Source organism: Salvelinus fontinalis, chromosome 30, assembly GCF_029448725.1.
Source record: "Salvelinus fontinalis isolate EN_2023a chromosome 30, ASM2944872v1, whole genome shotgun sequence".
In the NCBI taxonomy this organism is placed as follows: Eukaryota; Metazoa; Chordata; class Actinopteri; order Salmoniformes; family Salmonidae; genus Salvelinus; species Salvelinus fontinalis.
In genome coordinates, this window is record NC_074694.1 from 27,134,819 (window position 1) to 27,156,517 (window position 21,699).

The 21,699-nt window shown below is 45.3% G+C and overlaps 1 protein-coding gene across 5 annotated transcripts in view; it reads left to right on the plus strand.

Annotated features, from left to right (window-relative positions):
* The window catches only part of LOC129828911 (BAH and coiled-coil domain-containing protein 1-like), a 66,869-nt gene extending 46,722 nt beyond the window's left edge, over positions 1 to 20,147 (plus strand). For 4 of the 5 annotated variants that reach the window (XM_055890217.1, XM_055890218.1, XM_055890215.1 and 1 more), the window contains exons 13-23: positions 4,817 to 5,052; positions 5,189 to 5,371; positions 7,504 to 7,904; positions 8,103 to 8,177; positions 10,710 to 10,845; positions 11,178 to 11,295; positions 11,467 to 11,768; positions 12,196 to 12,330; positions 14,234 to 15,651; positions 17,023 to 17,259; positions 17,418 to 20,147. In XM_055890217.1, the coding sequence (XP_055746192.1) occupies positions 4,817 to 5,052; positions 5,189 to 5,371; positions 7,504 to 7,904; positions 8,103 to 8,177; positions 10,710 to 10,845; positions 11,178 to 11,295; positions 11,467 to 11,768; positions 12,196 to 12,330; positions 14,234 to 15,651; positions 17,023 to 17,259; positions 17,418 to 17,627 (3,451 nt within the window). In that variant the 3' untranslated portion in view covers positions 17,628 to 20,147. The remainder of the gene's footprint in view (positions 1 to 4,816; positions 5,053 to 5,188; positions 5,372 to 7,503; positions 7,905 to 8,102; positions 8,178 to 10,709; positions 10,846 to 11,177; positions 11,296 to 11,466; positions 11,769 to 12,195; positions 12,331 to 14,233; positions 15,652 to 17,022; positions 17,260 to 17,417) is intronic. The other variant, XM_055890219.1, reaches the window with a different exon arrangement.
* The last annotated feature ends 1,552 nt before the right edge of the window (positions 20,148 to 21,699 follow it).

Genomic DNA, 21,699 nt, shown 5'->3' on the forward strand with positions numbered 1-21,699 from the left:
CAGCCTCCACTCTTCTGGGAATTCTTTCCACTAGATGTTGGAACATTTCTGCGGGGACTTGCTTCCATTCAGCCACGAGAATTAGTGAGGTCGTGCACTGATGTTGGGCGATTAGGCCTGGCTCGCAGTCGGCGTTCCAATTCATCCCAAAGGTGTTCTATGGGGTTGAAGTCAGGGCTCTGTGCAGGCCAGTCAAGTTCGTCCACACTTTTCTCGACAAACCATTACTGTATGGACCTCGCTTTGTGCACTGGAGCATTGTCATGCTGAAACAGGAAAAGGCCTTCCCCAAACTGTTGCCACAAAGTTGCAAGCACAGAATCGTCTAAAATGTCATTGTATGCTGTAACATTAAGCTATCCCTTCACTGGAACCATGAAAAACAGCCCTAGAACATTACTCCTCCTCCACCAAACATTTAAGTTGGCACAATGCATTCGGGCAGCTAGCCTTCTCCTGTCATCCGCCAAACCCAGATTTGTCCATCGGACTGCCAGATGGTGAAGCGTGATTCATTACTCCAGAGAACGCGTTTCCACTGCTCCAAAGTCCAATGGCGGTGAGCTTTACACCGCTCCAGCCGACGCTTGGCATTGCGCATGGTGATCTTAGGCTTGTGTGCGGCTGCTCGGTCATGGAAACCCATTTCATGAAGCTCCAGACTAACAGTTCTTGTGCTGACGTTGCTTCCAGTGGCAGTTTGAAACTCAGTAGTGAGTGTTGCAACCGAGGACAGACGATTTTTATGTGCTACACGTTTCAGCATTCGGCCGTCCCGTTCTGTGAGTTTGTGCGGCCTACCACTGAGCCGGCTGAGCCGTTGTTGCTCCTAGACGTTTCCACTTCACAATAACAGCACGTACAGTTGACCGGGGCAGCTCTAGCAGGGCAGAAATTTGATGAACTGACTTGGAAAGGTGTCATCCTATGACGGTGCCACGTTGAAAGTCACTGAGCTCTTCAGTAAGACCATTATACTGCCAATGTTTTGTCTAGGGAGATTGCATGGCAGTGTGCTCGATTTTATATGCAGGTCAGCAACGGGTGTAGCTGGAATAGCCGAATCCACTAATTTGAAGGGGTGTCCACAAACCTTTGCATATATATAGTGTATATTTACTGTACTTATATGGTTTTCAATAAAGTATTGTTCTCTGAGATGAACCTTGTTGAGAATCTTTATGAGAGGAACTGCTACTGCTGAGTGGAGGAACTGCTATCTCTCGCTCGCTCGCTCGCACGCACGCACGCACGCACGCACGCACGCACGCACGCACACACACACACACAGACACACACACACACACACACACATGCTCAGTACGTGTGTGTGTGTGTGTGTGTGTGTGTGTGTGTGTGTGTGTGTGTGTGTGTGTGTGTGTGTGTGTGTGTGTGTGTGTGTGTGTGTGTGTGTGTGTGTGTGTGTGTGTGTGTGTGTGTGTGTGTGTGTGAACCTGGTAGTAAACCCGGTGTGGTTTCTAAATGAGAGGAGTTAATAGATTAATCAGCTCAGAGGAGAGACTCATTAATCATCATTAATCACATTTAATCATATTTATCACCACCATTGATTATGTCCTGACTCCCTCTCACCCTCAGCACATATTAATATGGCTGGACAAAGTCCCCATGTAAACTTATCACAGTGATGAATGACTCACCAACCTCTTCTTCTAACACATACACTTGAGCTCGCAGGCAGGCATTCACAAAGGCATGCACGCACACACACACACACGATTACAAAGCAAACCCCCTAATGCCCTACACATGCTCTCTCTCGAACACACACACACACACACACACACACACACACACACACACACACACACACACACACACACACACACACACACACACACACACACACACACACACACACACACACACACACACACACAGTGTTACATTCCAGTGTTAAGTCATCATATTGATGAATGTGTTTTCTGGCTGTGCTCCACCTCTGATAGTGCATGTTCCCCTCGCTCTGATAAACTGATTAAACAAACTCAAGGTTTATCACGGTTACCACACTGATTACAACGAACTAATGAAAAATGACAAAACACACACACACACACACACACACACACACACACACACACACACACACACACACACACACACACACACAAAAACACATACACACATTGCATGATTTTACATACTGCACAGATAAATGCATAGACGACACACACGCAGACATATTCGTTTAATTACTGGAGCTGGCTGGTTTGTGACAGGGTGTATTTTTTGTCTTAATTAATGAACGTGGTATCAATAGTGTATTCCTTCATCTCAGAGAGAGAGAGGGAGGGGAGTGAGGGAGGGCTGCAAGAGGTAGAAATGTCTCTAGCGACTGGTCTGTTGGTGGCAGTACTTGTTGACAGAGGTATTGGAGAGAGGAAAGGGGGGAAGGGTGCTGTTATTGTAATTTAATACTCTGTTAGGGCTGGGACCTCACGTTATGATAGTATCTCGATACTTTGGTGCTATTACGATATGCATTGTGATTCTATTGCGATTTGATGTTCCAAACATATTGCCCACTATATGTCTGCTGCAAAGGGACGAGAGAGAGCAGGAGAAAACTAGTTTTGATCAGTCATGGAAATAAAAGTGCTGAAAACAAATTGTCTCCCTATAGAGAGCAATAGTAATGGTTTCTTTTTGTAGGTACCAACTCCGCCAGGGTTCGTTGGACAAAGCCTATTGGAAAATGAATGGAGTTTTTATATGGTTTTTGGATAAACGCGGAAAATAAGGTCTGTGGTTACCACAGGTTTAGGAGATCCAATATGTTTTGTTCTATGAGATAATCTTCATCAGCTACGTCACCTTTTGTGAATTTTGAAGAATGTATGTCATCAAAACAAGCACATAAAGGCTTCCTAATTCAAAAAGGTCTTGTTAACAGACTGATAATATCTCATAGAACAAAACGTATAAGATCTCTTAAGCCTGTGTTAACCTCAGATCTTATTTCCGACGTTTATCCCAAAACCCTATTCTTTTCCCATTCATTTTCCCATAGGAATAGCTGAACGAACAAGATGTAACTCATTTCTGATTTTTAGGACTACAAGCTGGCAAGCTATATTTAAAAAGAAGATGGAGAACAAGCTATGAAGGAAAAATACTGAAGTTTTGGTGCAGGTAGAGCCAACCAGCACAAAAACAATATTGTCAAAACGGTATGATGCGATATATCGTCAAAAAGAATATCCCGATATGTAACTATACCGATTTTTTTCTCCAATCACTATTCTCTGTGGATTTACATTATTCTACGTCAACTGACTGCCGTTGCACACTGACAAAGGGCTAACGCTGGGGCTTAGGGCTGACTGGAGGTCAAAAGGTCAAAGGTTGAAAGGAGTGGTAAGGGGTGATGGTGACAGACAGGTTAAGGCTGGGCCATGGAGGGTTGATGTGGGGGATGGGTATGGGGACGTGGGACTTTGTTAGGGGCAGTTTAGGGGGTTTCAGGAAGCTGCCCACTGGGCACACACTGGTTGAATCAACATTGTTTCCAAGTAATTATAATGAAATTACGTTGAACCAACTTGGAATAGGTGTTAAATTGACGTCTGTGTCCACTGGATGGCTTCTCTGTAGATCTTAACTTCAGCAGAAAAGTTTTGAATTTGTCTGAAATGACAAACTAGACCACCTCGTATTTCTCTCAGGTTTCACATTACAAATCCTATCTTCCCCTCCTCTTTTTCATGCTCCTCCTTTCCTCCACTCATTCCCTGTTTTATCCTCTAAAATCTCCCTCTCTTTTCCTCTCCTCTCCTCTCCTCTCCCTCCCTTCTCCCTTTACTCCGCTCATTCCCCAAATCTATCTACCTCCTCCCTCCCTCTCTTTTTCTTGATGGGAGATGCTGAGCACTCTGTGGGAATATAAGATTCACCTGCCTCAGACACCAGCTGCTCACAGCAGTGTGTGTGTGCATGTGTATGTGTGTGTTGTGTCTGTGTGTATGTGTGTGTGTGTGTGTATGTGTGTGTGCACTTTGAGAGATAAAGAGAGAGAAACGGAGACAGAAAGAGTAAGAGAGACACTGGGGAGAGAGAGAGAGGAGAGGAAGAGAGCGAGAGAGAGAGAGAAAAGGGGTAGAGAGAAGAGTGGTGTTCAATAGAGGTTAGTGTTTATCGATCCAGCCCTGGAGCGTAGGTCAATGGACAGACTCCCCTGAGACTGCCTCGCCTCGCCTCTCCCTCTCTCTCTCTCTCTCTCTCTCTCTCTCTCTCTCTCTCTCTCTCTCTCTCGCTTTCTCATACTCTCGCTCTGTGTGCTCTCTTTTGTTAGCTCTCTCTCTTTTGCTCCCTCCAACTCTCCCCATCCCCCTCTCTCTCTCGCTCTGTTTTTCTTCAGTAGCTGTCTCGCCAGCTATTTCTCCCACTTTCTTGGTGTGATTCAGCAGGGTCTCATATTCACACTCCTCTTGGATATTTCAGAGTTTACCGACAGAATGCTTTCTCTTCCAAACAGCCTCCGTACGGGAAAATACCCCCCCCCCTTCTCTACTCATCAAAGGCCAGAGAGAGAGAAGGGAAAAAAGGGAGAAAGAAAGAGAAAGCAGAAGGGAAAAATAGAGAGAGAGAGAGAGAGAGAGAGAGAGAGAGAGAGAGAGAGAGGGGAGAGAGAGAGAGAGAGAGAGAGAGAGAGAGAGAGAGAGAGAGAGAGAGAGAGAGAAGAAAGACATGACCTGTTACCTTTTTTTTGATCTTCTTTAGCCTTTCTGTTTGCACCTCTCCATCTTCCCCCCTTTAATAAAATCCATCTCTCTCTCTTCTTCATTTGTTTTAGGGTGGCGGATGAGGAAGCAGAAGGGGGTGGAGAGAAGCGGAGGAAGAGGATGACCAATCATGGCTTCCTCAAGAGGAGGAGAGGTCGTCCAAGCCTGAGCTCCAGACTAGCACGGAGGGTGACCCAGCTGAAGCAGAAGGCTGTGGCCCAGAGAGGTGCACCATCAGGGGGCATGCACCGCCACAGAGTGGACCCCAGACCTGGAGCCCACGCAAACTGCAGAGAGAGTGACACAGGTAAAACACACACATGCACTCCACACATGCACACATGTATGTACACATACACACAGGCACACACACACACACATGTAAACCTTGTACCTCATACACTCCCTGACACTAACACACCCATGTCTCCATGTCCACCCAGCAGCCAATACATCCAGTGCCCAGCAGGACTGGGCGCCCAATCAGGGGGTGAGGAGGAGGAGGAGAGGTCGGCCAAAGGTCAAACTGGGCGGACCATCGACCAGAGTCCTCCGCAGAGTGGGCGAGGCCTCTGTGAACCAGGAAGTGAACGAGGGGAAGAGCAATAGCGAGACCTCCGGCCAGGGTGAGTTACGTCTCAATGAGATGTCTCCCAGCTGTGTGTGTGAGTGTGTGTGAATGTGTGAGTGTGTGTGAGAGTGTGTGTAAGTGAGTGAGATGTCTCCCATCCCGGTGGCCTCCTCTCACTTCCCGGCTCGTCTGTCACACCATTAAAACCGTTAACGGCTGCCCACTGGCATGCGGCCCCCAAACCCGCGCTGTAACGTGAACCTCGCTATCGCCTCTTTTAGAATGTCACACCCCCGTCCCCCCCCTGCACCCCCCCCCCCCAATACAACCAGTAGAGACACAATGTCCCCCTTTCCTCAATAATCTCAAATTAACATTTCATAGAAATAAAGTGAAGTGTCCCAATGTCTGTCAGTTGATTAGGTCCTGTGTGTATGTGTGTGTGAGTGTGTGTGTGTGTGTGTGTGTGTGTGTGTGTGTGTGTGTGTGTGGTGTGTGTGTGTGTGTGTGTGTGTGTGTGTGTGTGTGTGTGTGTGTGTGTGTGTGTGTGTGTGTGTGTGTGTGTGTGTGTGTGTGTGTGTGTGTGTGTGTGTGTGTGTGTGTGTGTGTTTTTGCCACTATCTGCCTGTCCCCTCGCAGGCAGCGGAGTGTTTGTGATGTGTGTGTGTGTGTGTGTGTGAGAGAGTGTTGACGAGGACACTGAGTAAGTGACAAGTGTGTCAGCAACGTGTCGACACCCGACACGACCCCCAGTCAGCCACCCACAGCTGCCAATAAAGATCTGATCTGTGTGTGTATATGTGCATGTGTGATTGTGTGTTTGCATGGGTGCGTGCGTGATTATTTGTGTGTACAGTACGTGTGTGTGTGCTTATGCTTGTCTGTGCATGAGAAAGAGAGATAGCCATTGGGTTTCCTTGACCGCAAAAATTACTGTCTAAAATAAATAGTTCAAATCCAGCGATATATTATATGGTAAAAAAATTGGGAAGTTATATTATTTTATACTAATATAATTGCTCAGAGAAAGAGACTTTGTTTAACAAGTAATACTTTTTTTGTTTATTGGCACCACTGTTTTCAATACCTTTCAATATCTTTTAATACCTAGGGATTCTTTTCTGCTCATGCATTCTCATTTCAACACCAAACCCACACTGGTGTGTGTGGCCAAAGAGCTCTATTTTCATATCATCTGACCAAAGCACTAGTTCCAATCCAAGTGCCAATGCTGTTTAGGAAACTCCAGGTATTTACATATGTTGGATGACATGAAAATAGAGTTTTTTTTCCATGGACAACAGTGGTGGGTTTGGGTGTCCAGGTGAGAAAGCATGAGAAGGAAAGAATCCCATTCATACAGTAAATATGGTGGTGGAGCTTTGATGTTATGGGGCTGTTTTGCTTCAACTGGTCCTGGAGCCCTTGTAAAGGTCACCGGCATCATGAACTTTACAGTACTAGGATATTTTAGTCAAAAACCTGGTTGCCGCCAGGAGGCTGAAACTTGGCCGCAAGTGGATCTTCCAACAAGACAATAACCTCAAGCACACATCAAAATCCACAAAGAAATTATTAATAGTCCACCAAATCAACATTTTGCAATGGCCATCTGTCTTCAGACTTGAAACCAATTGAAAACCTGTGGTTTGAATTGAAGATGGGAGTCCATAAGCGCAGACTAAGGATATCGAGAATCTCAAAGGATTTTGTATGGAGGAATGATCCCTCCCAATGTGTTCTCCAACTCATAAAACCTTCTAGAAAAAGGCTCAGTGCTGTTATCCTCGGAAGGTGAGGTCAATCATTTTTACCCCTACCTTTTTGACAGAAACATTTATTACTTGTTAAACAAATTACTTGTTAAACATTACTTGTTAAACATTACATTATAAACATTATTACTTGTTAAACATTACTTGTTAAACTCTTTCTCTGAGCAATTGTATTAGTATAAAAGACAATAATTTACCCCCCAAAAAATGGAACATACAATATATCTCAGTATTTGTTTTATTTATTTTATACAGTCATTTTTGCTCATCTTTATCAAGGGTGTCAATAATTTTGGACCCCACTGTAGCTTCTCTACACTGTCTTTCACTAGAGCCTGAGCTTGAGATGGTTGTGTCACAACTGATCTCCAGACAGTTTCCAATCGATTTTATTGATCCCTTACTTCCACAGAGGAGGAAGATGAGGGGAGCTATGACAGCGACAACGGAACCAATGACGTCAAGATGACGCCACCATCCGCCAAAGACACGCCAATAAACACTGCTGCGATTGGCCCAGCCGCTAAGCTTCAAGCCAATCAGAAAGCCAGGAGCAAGAAGGAGAGGCAAGGTGATGATGCAAGCATGCCCAGTGCGGAGCTGAGGATGAGAGGAGCCCCCTGCACGCCGTGTCCTGCTATTGCAGACCAGAGACGCCCAGAGCTCCAGGAGCCACAGGGGGCTATGAGAGGACCGGTACCTAGCTGGAGGGCCTCATCAGTGGGCAACAGCCTCCAGGACAGCAGGGGGGTCCAGGGACCTCTGGCGGAGGCCGAGATGAAGAGCTCAGGACCCCAAAGCATTCTGGGACAGGTGAGGAAGGGGAATGAGAGGACCTGGGGGGAGGGACTGTGGGTCTCTAGGTTAATCAAAAACAGCTTCCTCTGTTAAAATCTCCCTCAGCTACTTGAGACTGTTAAAATGCACGTGTTACGGTTTCTCTCTAGCTACATGGTGATTATGATCATTGTCTATAATGCTAACCTGTCCTGACCTGTTTGGTTGTTCCAGAGGAGAGGCTGCTGGCTGGAGACTGAGACCCAGAGAGAGGACACCACCAGGGGCAGGAAGAGCAGGAAGAAACAGGTGAGGATCGGGGTCAACATGGGCGGAGGGGGAGGGGGAGGGAGGGGGGTCATGAGAGAAGGAGGGATAGGGGCAAACAAAAAGAGGCAGTGTGGAACAGGAAATGGCAGTTGGTGGAGAGATAGAGTCCCGAGCAGGAACAACGGGTAGAGTAGAATAGAAAGGATGAGTGGGCATGGAGTAATGGGGAAAAGGTACATAATGTAACTGGAAAGGTGATGTAAATGTGCTTTGGCAAATTTAAGTCAGAAGCTATTGCATGACATATCTTATTATTACCAAACTGCATGAGCTGATCAGTTTTAAACAACCGTGAATCTGTCTGCTGGTGAGATATATGACGGATGAATAAGGGTGATGTCGTGTGTGTGTGTTTTGGTGAGAACAGCCCTGAGGTGGTTGCCTCTGACTGATCCTTATCATAGTCATACGGAGGGAATGTGACAAACACATGACTCTAAGCAAACAGCACAGAACAAAAACCTCAATATACACACACATACTTACTAAACTCACACACATGCGCGCACGCGTGCTAAATACATACACTTGTTCATGTGCGCATACACACAATTTCCACACACACCAACCCAGAGAGGTGAGTAATATTCCATACCCTCTGGTGATGAAACCTCTGTCACTGTAATATATTGTCCCTTCATGTGGAAAACACCCAGACAAACAAACACACACACACACACACACACACACACACACACACACACACACACACACACACACACACACACACACACACACACACACACACACACACACACACACAAACACCTCCTCACCGACACACGCCCACCCAAAACACACACACACACACACACACACACGCACACACACACACACACACACACACACACACACACACACACACACACACACACACACACACACACACACACACACACACACACACACACACACACACACACACACACACACACACACACACACACACACACACACACACACACACACACCACACCCTTACACACACATCTTTCAGGCACTAATATATGGTCCTTTCTTTGTAAAGCCCAGATACAGGCAGAAACCTGTTGAACAGGCTGATTTTACAGCTCCATCACCAGTCATCAGTCATCATTAGGAAACCAGCTTAAACCGGAATAGGACAGGGGCTGGTGTGTGTGTGTGTGTGTGTGTGTGTGTGTGTGTGTGTGTGTGTGTGTGTGTGTGTGTGTGTGTGTGTGTGTGTGTGTGTGTGTGTGTGTGTGTGTGTGTGTGTGTGTGTGTGTGTGTGTGTTTTGGGCGGGCGTGTGTCGGTGAAGAGGTGTTTGTGTGTGTTGGTGGACAGGGGTAGTTCTGACAGCAGTATATGGCAAAGGTTACAGGGTGTGCATGCTTTTGTTCTAGGCCTGCACTAAAATACCAAATGAATCGATGAGCAATAAATTAACGATAATCGACTGTTAACTCTCCTTCCAGACTCACATTAAGCATCTCCAGTCCAAAATTAAATCTAGAATCGGCTTCCTATTTCGCAACAAAGCATCCTTCACTCATGCTGCCAAACATACCCTCGTAAAACTGACTATCCTACCGATCCTTGACTTCGGCAATGTCATTTTCAAAATAGCCTCCAACACTCTACTCAGCAAACTGGATGTAGTCTGTCACAGTGCCATCCGTTTTGTCACCGAAGCCCCATATCCTGCCCACCACTGCGACCTGTATGCTCTCGTTGGCTGGCACTCACTACATATTCGTCGCTAAACCCACTGGCTCCAGGTCATCTATAAGTCTTTGCTAGGTAAAGCCCCGCCTTATCTCAGGTCGCTGGTCACCATAGCAACATCCACCTGTAGCACACGCTCCAGCAGATATATCTCACTGGTCATCCCCAAAGCCAACACCTCTTTGGCCGCCTTTCCTTCCAGTTCTCTGCTGCCAATGACTGGAACTAATTGCAAAATCGCTGAAGCTAGAGACTTATATCTCCCTCTCTAACTGTAAGCATCAGCTGTCAGAGCAGCTTACCGATCACTGTACCTGTACACATCCATTCTGTAAATAGCACACCCAACTACTTCATCCCCATATCGTTATTTTTTCTCTTGCTCTTTTGCACCCCAGTATCTCTACTTGCACATCATCATCATCTATCACTCCAGTGTTAATTGCTAAAATTGTAATTACTAAGCCTCTATGGCCTATTTATTGCCTTACCTCCCTAACCTTACTACATTTGCACAACCTGTACATAGATTATTCTATTGTGTTATTGACTGTACGTTTGTTTATGTGTAACTCTGTGTTGTTGTTTTTGTCGCACTGCTTTGCTTTATCTTGGCCAGGTCGCAGTTGTAAATGAGAAGTTGTTCTCAACTGGCCTACCAGGTTAAATAAATGTGAAATAAAAAAATAAACCATCATTTGAATTAGTGCTGCGATGGAACAAAAGCCTGTACACTCTGTAGCTGTCCAGGAACGTGAGAGGGTGACCACTGGTTTAGGAGTTTAAAGATGTATATAGTCTAATGATGTAATTTCCTGTTGCAGGCTAAAGGGCGTGCAGTGAGCCGGCTGCTGGAGAGCTTTGCGGCTGATGAAGGATTCCGATTGGACGAGGAGAGCAGCTTCTCCGAAGGGGAGGAGGAAGACATGGAGCATATATCTCACACACGCGGAGCACCAGGTGAGAACACACACACACACACACACACACACACACACACACACACACACACACACACACACACACACACACACTCACACACACACACACACACACACACACACACACACACACACACACACACACACACACACACACACACACACACACTCACACACTCACACACACACACACACACACACACACACACACACACACACACACACACACATACACACGCACACACACACACACACACACCACAGGGTCACAAACCAGTCTAAATGTTCATATTTTTCTCTCTCGTTCTTTCTCGCTTTCTATTCTGCTCTCTCTGCCCTCTCTCTCTGCAGCAGTGCTTAACTGTGTGCTGAGCAGGGAGATGCTGGTGGATGGTCTGAAGGTGTTGATATCTAAGGAGGATGAGCTGCTGTATGCTGCCCGACTACACACTCTGGACCTGCCTGACATGTAAGGCACTGACACCTACTGACACCTACTCATATGGCCTGCTTAATCACAGATAGACATGTTGATGCAAAGGACTGGCTGACTGGCTTGTAATACATTACATGTAATACATTTACATTTAATACTATGTCTCTCTCGCTCTCTCTCTCCGTCTCGCTCTCTCTCTCCTAGATTCCGTGTAGTGATCGAGGGGGAGAGGGGGAACAGACCTAGGATCTACTCCCTAGAACAGCTATTAGAGGAAGCGGTGTTGGATGTGCGGCCGCAGACGGAAGCCATCTTGACTGCCGGAATGCGTGTTTGTGCCTACTGGAGCGAACGCTCCCGCTGCCTCTACCCTGGATACGTCCACAGAGGGGGTCTGGGAGAGGAGGAGAAGGAGGGCAGTGTGATGGTGGAGTTTGATGACGGAGACAGAGGAAGAATCTCTCTGCCCAACATACGCCTGCTGCCCCCAGGTTACCAGATACACTGTGAGTACACTGTGGCTCTCTGTCTGTCTCTGTCTCTCTCTCTCTCTCTCTCTCTCTCTGTCTCTCTCTCTCTCTCTCTCTCTCTCTCTCTCTCTCTCTCTCGCTCTCTCTCTCTCTCTCTCTCTGTCTCTCTCTCTCTCTCTCTCTCTCTCTCTCTCTCTCTCTCTCTCTCTCTCTCTCTCTCTCTCTCATATTCATATATATACACATTCCTGGAGAGTAAATACATGGTCTGGAGAAAACTGGAGTCTGTCAACATTCAATCCAGCTTCACTCTATAAGTATTGTTTGCCCTACCTCCCTCCCGTCTCGCTCCCCCTCTCTCTCTCTCTCTCTCTCTCTCTCTCTCTCTCTCTCTCTCTCTCTCTCTCTCTCTCTCTCTCTCTCTCTCTCTCTCTCTCTCTCTCTCTCTCTCTCTCTCTCTCAGGTGCGGAGCCATCTCCAGCCCTGCTCTCACCTGGTCGTCGTGGTCGCAGAAGCTCCACCCAGGACAGTAGAGACAAGCCCACAGAGAGACCAACCAATGGGGAGGCAGGAGAGAGGAGCCAGGAGCGGAGACCAGGTAATGGCTCAGAGCATAATTCCATGGTATTACACTGAACAAAAACAGAAACGCTACATGTGGTTGGTCCCATGTTTCATGAGCTGAAATAAAACATTTTCCATACGCACAACAACAACAAAAATTCTCTCAAATTTTGTTCGCAAATGTATCTACATCGCTGTTAGTGAGCATTTCTCCTTTGCCAAGATAATCCATCCACTTGACAGGTGTCACATATCAAGAAGCTGATTCAACAGCATGATCATTACACAGGTGCACCTTGTGCTGGGGACAATAACAGGCAACTCTAAAATGTGCAGTTTTGTCATACAACACTATCCCACAGATGTCTCAAGTTTTAAGGGAGTGTGCAATTGGCATGCTGAATGCAGGAATGTCCACCAGAGCTGTTGCCAGAGAATTTAATGTTAATTTCTCTATCATAAGCTGCCTCCGAAGTCGTTTTTAGAGAATTTGGCAGTATGTTTGAAGGGCCTTACAATCGCAGACCACGTGTAACCACGCCAGCCCAGGATCTCCACATCCGGCTTCTTCACCTGCGGAATCATCTGAGACCAGCCACCTGAACAGCTGATGAAACTGTGAATTTGCACAACAAAATAATTCCTGCACAGACTGTCAGAAACCGTCTCAGGGAAGCTCATCTGTGTCCTCACCAGGGTCTTGACCTGACTGCAGTTTGACGTCGTAACCAACTTCAGTGGACAAATGCTCACCTTTGATGGCCACTGGCACGCTAGAGAGGTGTGCTCTTCACCGATGAATCACGGTTTCAACTGTACCGAGCAGATGACAGACAGCATGCATGTATGGCGTTGTGTGGGCAAGCGGTTTACTAATGTCAATGTTGTGAACAGAGTGCCCCATGGTGTTGGTGGGGTTACGGTATGTATGTGTAGGCATAAGCTACAGACAACAAATTCATGGAAGCTGAAAATGTCCCAGTTCTTCCATGGCCTGCATACTCACCAGACATGTCACCCATTGAGCATGTTTGGGATGCTCTGGATCGACTTGTACGACAGCGTGTTCCAGTTCCTGCCAATATCCAGCAACTTTGCACAGCCATTGAAGATGAGTGGGACAACATTCCACAGGCCACAATCAACAGCCTGATCAACTCTATGCGAAGGAGATGTGTCACGCTGCATGAGGCAGATGATGGTAACACCAGCTACTGACTGGTTTTCTAATCCACGCCCCTACCTTTTTTTTAAAGTATCTGTGACCAGCAGATCTGTATTTCAAATCATGTGAAATCCATAGATTAGGGCCTAATGAATTTATTTCAAATTACTAATTTCCTTATATGAACTGTAACTCTGTAAAATCTTTTCAGTTGTTGTGTGTTGCGTTTATATTTTTCTTCCGGGTAGATGGTGCCAGTTCCTCCCATTTGTTTGAAATTGTGGCTTACAGCACCAGTGAGATAGATAGCATAGACAACCAGTCATCAGTCATCTCATCATTCACCATCCCAGAACCAATCAGTCACTGTAGCCCCAAGACAAACTGCTTCATAGGCCCGCCTGGCCAACTTACTATTCAGACCAGCTTTACTCATGTATAATACACATATATAATATGATTTTATCTCAACACTTCTTCCTTCTCAATGGAACCCCCCTCATGTCTAACGTCATCACTGTTCCAACTGTCACTGGTCTGAATGCCCTCCAGTCAAACAGCATTCTCATAACTCAACACAGACTAAATGTGACAAGTTGCCTCCAGCTCTACAGTAAGGGCTGTTATTTATGGTTATGAAGAATTTGTTCTCATTGACTTACCTGCTTTAAAGGAAGGTTAGGTTGATCAATCTTGTTTATAAATCTCTCTCTCGCTGTCTACCATTCTTTCTCACTCTCACCCTTTCTCTTTATTCTGTTTATTCTTCCAGTAGGACGACCCAAAAAGGTCAAGCCAGGGGCCAATAGTTCCTCAACAACATCAGAGAGTGTAACCAGTGGCAACACTTCCTCGTTAAGCTGGCCAGCAAAGAGACTTCCAGCGGACTTCTTCCTGTTCAACGGGACGTCCCGTAAAACCCACCGAGTGGGTCACCAGCGAGACTTGGGGGTGTTCCACCGCCCCGCCACACACCCCTTCGCCCCTCCTGCGCCCCTCAAGGGCATCTTCCGTTCCCCATTCGAGATCGACTCCTTCAGTAGCATCGCCAACGGTTACGCTGGAGCCTTCGGAACCGGAACCCAACGGCCTGTAACCACGGTTATGCCTCTGGGGCTGAGGGACTCTGTCACCATGACAACGGCACCCTCCAACAGGAAGTCGAGCGACAGGGACAGAAAACAGTTCCTGGTGAAGCTGGATCACGAGGGTGTGACGTCGCCCAAAACCAAGAATGGGAAAGCTCTGCTGCGTCTGGGGGGTGGCAGGGTGCACAAAGGTCCCTCTGCAGGGGTGGCGGGTGCACCCCTGAGGTACATCCACCCTGCTCTGGTAGTGAAGGACAGGAAGAAAGGAGGAGGAGAGAGTGGAGTGTCCAGGTCTGAGCTGCTCCTGAAGAGGGCTCCAGCCCTCAGAAAAGGCCTCCCCTCATCTGGTTTAGGAGGTCTGGGGGGAGAGTTTGGAGCTCTGGACTGCCCCAGCGACTGCCCCAGCTCTTACTCTGAGCTGGATGAGGATGATGATGATGGAGATGAAGAGGTAGCTCGGAGGAGAGCAGCAGCAGCGGGTGCGGGACGTTTTCTCTCCCGTCTCTCCGTCTGCTCCTCGTCCTCATCCTCTTCCTCCTCCTCCGGCTCCCTCTCTTCCTCCTCCCTCTGTTCTTCCGACAATGACTCTTCATACTCCTCAGATGAAGAAGGGTCTTCATCCCTCCTTCTCCACAGAGCGCTGCTCCAGCAGCAGAAACACAAACACAGGCAGAGCTTGACCTCTAACCGCTTAACCCCCGACCCCTCCACAAACCCCAAACCTAACGCCGCCTCCTCAGCCTCTGCCCAACCACACGCCTATGTTGCCAAGGCAGCCATGGCCATCACCGGAGGTTCAAAGGTGAGAGGAAGTGACAGAGGAGAGGACAGGAAAGAGTACACATCAAAGGGAAGGACTAATAGTAGCAGTAACGCAGCCAAAAGCCAAACTAAGAGGAGAGATGGTCCCGGCTCCAATACACACATTGCTATTCCCAACACACACACTTCGACCCCCAACACCCCAGCCTCCCAGCCCAAACCTCCGAAGGACCACCCAGCAGCCAAGAGGCAGAGGATGTTGTCACCGGACCCCCATCCCAATATGTCCGCCCTCCTGCCGGGTCGCCAGCTGTGGAAGTGGTCTGGAAACCCCACGCAGGTGAGAGGACACACAGAGTCAGAGTAGAGGCCATTATAACCTGTCCTGTAAGCTGGTATGTGGGAGGCTTGATGGTTAACACAGTCTGAAATAGACTTATTGAGCAAGGTCTTATTAAATTGACTTTTTGAGTAAGATCACTACATTTGTGACCGACTGCCTCGATTCTGTATTACGTGGCAACATTTTACATTTTACTTTTTTAAATTGAACCTTTATTTAACTAGGCAAGTCAGTTAAGAACAAATTCTTATTTACAATGATGGCCTACCTGTTAAATGGGGTTTTTTACATTGGAAAAAAGTACAGACTCTGAGCTATAAAATGGTATATCATACACTGCAGTTGATGAACAATGGGAAAGTAATTCTGCTTAGAAGGTTCATAAACTTATAACCCAACTTTTGAGAAAATGGCCATTGGTGTTTTGGTACACCTACTGGAGAGATCTTCTTTGTCTACACCTATTCAGCATCGTTCACACCCTCTTAAGCCCCACCCATCTTTTTAAGGATTCACATGTGAGGCCATGTGCTAAACAGGGTGAGTAAGGTGGTGTAGTAAACAAACAAAGATTTCAAGACTAAAAGTGGTTTAAGTAGTAGCCTACAATAAGGGAAAAACTCCATGTAAAACTACACTTTGTCTAGTCCTTGCCCAGTATCCTAATATGACTTTCAGATAAAAAATATTTTATTAATTATTTTAGAATTATTAGATGAAGCTTACCCAGACACTTGTCTCAATTGATGGGTCATGTGAAAGAAATCCTATAACCACATCTAGCTAAGTGGATGGTCACTATTGTCTAGATGTTCAGGAAATACAATAGATGGCCGTAATCACCCCCAGACACACCTGGCTAACTTGATGGGTCATGCAATCATTATTTTGCGAAGTGGAGTCTTTTGTTTAGACATGTAGCTTGCTAGCTAAACAATTAACCATAATCTCAACCCGTAGCTACAGTACAAACAGATTGTCATAGCTAGCCACCAAGCATGACATGCTGGAGTATGAATCTGCAAGTAGCTAACGCTAACCAACTAGGTTCAATATTAGCTAGCTAGCTATAACTAGCAATGCAAATGGATTTCTGAGATATGAATAATATTACTATATAGATCATACCAGCAAGATAACAATCGCTAGCTAGCTAACAGTATGCTTTAACTTGCAATGTTAACTACTTTCTGACAAAATTAGAAACTTATGATATCTGAAATTGTAGCTAGACTCTTACCCGTATACATGGTTTTAGTACCACGGCTTTAAAGGCTCTGGCCCTAACCATTTTGCCACCATAGAAGTTTGGTTCCATGTTCTTACCTGGACTCCCTCCTAACTTCCCCCCTCTTTCTCCCCCTACAGAGGCGTGGTCTGAAGGGTAAGGCCCGTAAGCTGTTCTACAAGGCGATCGTGCGTGGTGGTGAGACGGTTCATGTGGGGGACTGTGCTGTATTCCTGTCCCCCGGTCGGCCCCAGCTGCCCTATGTGGGGCGAGTGGAGAGCCTCTGGGAGTCCTGGTCCTCCAGCATGGTGGTCAGGGTCAAGTGGTTCTACCATCCCGAGGAAACACGCCTGGGGAAGAGGCACCACGACGGAAAGGTACGATGGATAATCATTCAACAACTTGATCAACTTTTTGATCAAATGTATCAACTATTTGATCAACAAATAATCAACATAAATCTATTTCTCCATGGGATTAATGAAGTGGCTCTTTATTTATCTTTTGATTTTCAATGTATCCCCCCTCTACCCAGCATGCTTTGTACCAATCAAGCCACGAGGATGAGAATGACGTCCAGACCATCTCACACCGCTGTCAGGTGGTCAACCGTGCCGAGTACGAGCACCTGATTCGCAGACGCAAGTCAGGGGGCGGAGCTCAGGACCTGTTCTACCTGGCCGGGACCTACGAACCAACCACAGGCCAGCTAGTCAGCGCCGAAGGTGTGGCCATCGTCCCCTAGCAACAACTATGGAGTGTAAACAAAACAAAGCCTTCAAGATGGCTACCTCATCTCATAGGGCTGGACCAAGCTACTGGCGCTGGTGTCAGTGAAGCATGGTTCTGTCCAGAACTAGAAGAGTCCGGAAAGGAGGATCTTCCTTGGTCTGGTTCTAGTTCTTGCTGGTTCTGGATCTTGGTTCTTGGTCTTATTTGGGTGTGGACGATCCCAAACCCCAACAGGGATAACAGCACTTTGGACCGCAGTGGATTCTATTATCAGCACTGGAGTCATCTGACCTGAAGAGGGACTTCAGTACTCTACTGACCTAAAACAAAGACAAACAGTGCCCACTCTACACTCTGTCTCCAATAGTTGTTTTATAGTCTGTCATGTCTGTCAGTCAAAGACTGTCATAGACTGACTCTCAGGCAATCTGACAAAGAGAGACTCACCAGGTTGTTGCTGTAAGTGAGAATATGTTGTTTTCACTTCTCAGCCTATAGATATGGTTATATAGAATACATGAAAGAGACTGGGAGAGAGGGAGAACGTAAGGAGGGGATGAGGAGAGCAGAGACTTTTCTCTCCCCCTTCAGAGTTTAATGGTCTTACTGGTGGCCACACTGATAAATGAACAACGGCAGGATTGAGAAATCCCAACAGGACCAAAAACACTGTAGTTCTGAAGTGTGTGTGTGTGAGAGAGTGAGAGTATGAGTGTGTTTGTGTGCTGAGTGGCTGTAATGGATGCATTTGGTACTTGAAGAGCTCAGAGTAAATAGTGCTTTAGCGTGTGTGTTTGCTTGTCTGTGCGTGCGTGCATTGGTCTCTAGTCTAGACCTCACCATGGAAAACCCTCAATGTCTTTAACACTCAGAAAGTAAACCTACTAAACGTAAATCTATAAATATTAATTAATATATAGATCGATTTACTAACAGCTTCTTCTCTAGACAAAAAAAAGACAAAAAGGAAGATTATTTCTCCAGTCAAGCCATACACTTCAATACCTCTCATATCCTCCTATTCAGGTGCATAGATGTACAGCTTAATTATTTGTCTATCTCTGTGTGTTGTACAGCATTATGTATAAAGACGTTATGATTAAACTGTACATAGTATACATATATAATATACATGAAGAGAGAAATATATCCCTCTTTGTTGCTCTTTAGGTTGTGTTATTTTTCAAATACTTTTCTTTGAGTTGTTCTTTTGGCTTAGGGAGGAGGAGGTTTTAGTCCTCTCTTCCTGCACTGAGTATGTGGTGGGGATGGGATGGTATGGGGTCCAAGAGGGGTAAAGCTGTAAATATGCTACAAGGGAAGGGTTCAAGTCCCATTTTTGGGATTAGGGTGGATTTGGTGACTTGGGATAGAAGGGGATGTTTTTATAAGAAAAGTGGAAAAGGCTTTTTGTGTCCACATCATCATTGGTCTGTTTTGTATATTTTTCATATAGGTTTTTATTGTGTCTATTGTTATGTGCTTATTCTCCTGAGGGGGTTTAACAGAATAGAAATACTGGACAGAAACCGAGTTTCTTCTATTTGCTGATCCTTAAAGATCTAGACCGGAGATTTCTAGATGTTCTATATCTATATTATATTCCTAGAGGAGATCTATGTAGGTATTTATCTGGCCTCAAAAAAACAAAACCAAAGCGCATCTATGTTTACGCTTGATCACATTAGAATACAATATGAAGAAATATACAAATATACAAATATTCAATCTAATCAAAATTCCGGGATCCTGCAATCATATTGAAGTAAAATACCTGTGTTCCCTCATACCTGTTGGCATAGAACATCGCTTCACCACCATGTTGCCATGGGAGCAACGTTTTCTTTCTGCACATTGCCCGGCTGTTGCACTTGAAGGCTCCATGACAACCGTATATGACATCACATGAAAGTAAAGGACAATCAGAGCCAATCAAAAGAGGGTAATATATATTTAAAAAAAAAAAGATAAAATCAAAATTGTGCTTAATCTTGTTCCTGCATTGCCAAAAATGTCTCTTTCTGTTTTTAATATTTTTATTTTGCCATTGTCTTTTTCCTGACTGTTATGCAAGCCTGAGATGACTGTGTTTTCAGTGTTGAGGTTTTTACAAGGAGAACATGAATGCCTTTTCGTTTGCGACATACATCGACTTTTTTAAACATTGTTGCTGTTACACTGCGAAGCAAAAGCTTTATAAAAGAAATCTAATGTGAACATCCATATTATGTTACTTTTTGTAGGTCTTTAAACACTTTTTTAAAAGCTGTATTTTCCTAAAGAAACACTGGAATCAGTTCTAAACATCACATTGGGTAAAGTGTCATCATCCTTGCGCAACCTGTTTTTGAAGCCCACTGGAAACAATTTACTTTGTAGGGTTGATATATACTTTGTAACATTTGTCTCAGTCATTGTTGGAAACATGACTAAAATATTTCCCCTGTGTAAAAAACAAACAAAAAAGAAAAGTTATTTATCTTAATTTTATTGCCTTTGTGTTGCGTTTCATTAAAAAAAACACTAAAAATTATACCAGCAAAGTTTTTAAATTTATTTTTTATAGTACATATACAAGTACCTGAATTTAGTTTAGAAGTTACAATTCCTTCACAATCCACTGTTAGGTGCAGAAAGAAAAATAAGCAGGGAAACTTTATACCATGTTTGAGTGAAAGAGTGAGAGTGATAGAGCTATGGTCTGTGTGTGTGTGTGTGTGTGTGTGTGTGTGTGTGTGTGTGTGTGTGTGTGTGTGTGTGTGTGTGTGTGTGTGCAGTACAGGTTTACTGGTAGACTTTCTAAGCAGTACAGGTGGGTCAGGTATTTAGAATAATACAAAAACGGAACAGATCCATTAAGACTACAATGCAGCCATATCACATTACCCATGCAAGAACACACTCATTTAAAACCTGTGTGTGTTGTGTGTGTGCACGTTGGTGTGTGTGCAGCACGCAGTGTGTGTGAGTGTAAAGCCTATACAATCCCCTGTAGTGTATAGAGTTTCTAGGACAAAGTGTATATCTTTGAGAATTATATTATTTGATACTTCCCATGATACATTCTTACCGTTTATTACATTATGACAGTATCCTTTGTCACATGGATTTCTGCCATACTCTGCCTAAAGCCTCATGTTACTGTGGTCGGTTCATGGCAACTTACAGAGGACGAGTAGAGGATCTCAACACTGATCTAAGGTCACTTTTGTTTTCCTCTGTAATGTTTTAGGTCAGAATTTGGGGAATGTAAGTTGATCTGCTCTTAAATTCAAAATGGCTTCTGTGCTGCCCCCTATGGTGTGTTTTTGACTGGTTAAAACTGGAAAAGTTGAATCATTCCTTTCCTGAGTGACTGTTCTAATGATCCTTGTCGGGACCAGTGGCGGTCGGTGCCATTTACGATGAGGGAGGACGGTTTAGTTTTTTAGTCAACATTGCTAATAGAACTAACGCGTTAGTAAACCCGCTACAATCATGCAGTAACGTTACAGTGTACAGTCATTAAGCAGTTTAGCACTTACACCAGCGAGCCCCGGTGGCAATAAATTAGTTAAACCAAAAGCTTACCTTGACTTGGAAGAGTGACAGTATTGTGTTGGATAGTCATAGCCAGCTAGCTAACATAGCATTTCTCTGTTTGAGCAGGGTGTTTCAGTAGGCTAAACTAGTTAGCTGCAATTTCTAGCTAAGTAAGTGAAACTGAAAGTGAAAAAAGAAATGACAATCTCTCTATCTCACTCTTGCTTCTCCTTCATTTTGGAAGAAATTAATTTGTTCAAAACTGTTCAACTGTTGTCTTTCTCTCTCAATGAGTCAACTACTCACCACATGTTATGCACTGCAATGCTAGCTAGCTATAGCTTCTGCTTTCAGTACTAGATTCATTCTCTGATCCTTTGATTGGGTGGACAACATGTCAGTTCATGCTGCAAGAGCTCTGATAGGTTGGAGGACATCCTCCGGAAGTTGTCATAATTACTGTGTAAGTCTACGGAAGGGGGTGAGAACCATAAGCCTCCTAGGTTTTTTATTGAAGTCAATGTACCCAGAGGAGAAAGGAAGCTATCTGTCCTCCGGCTACA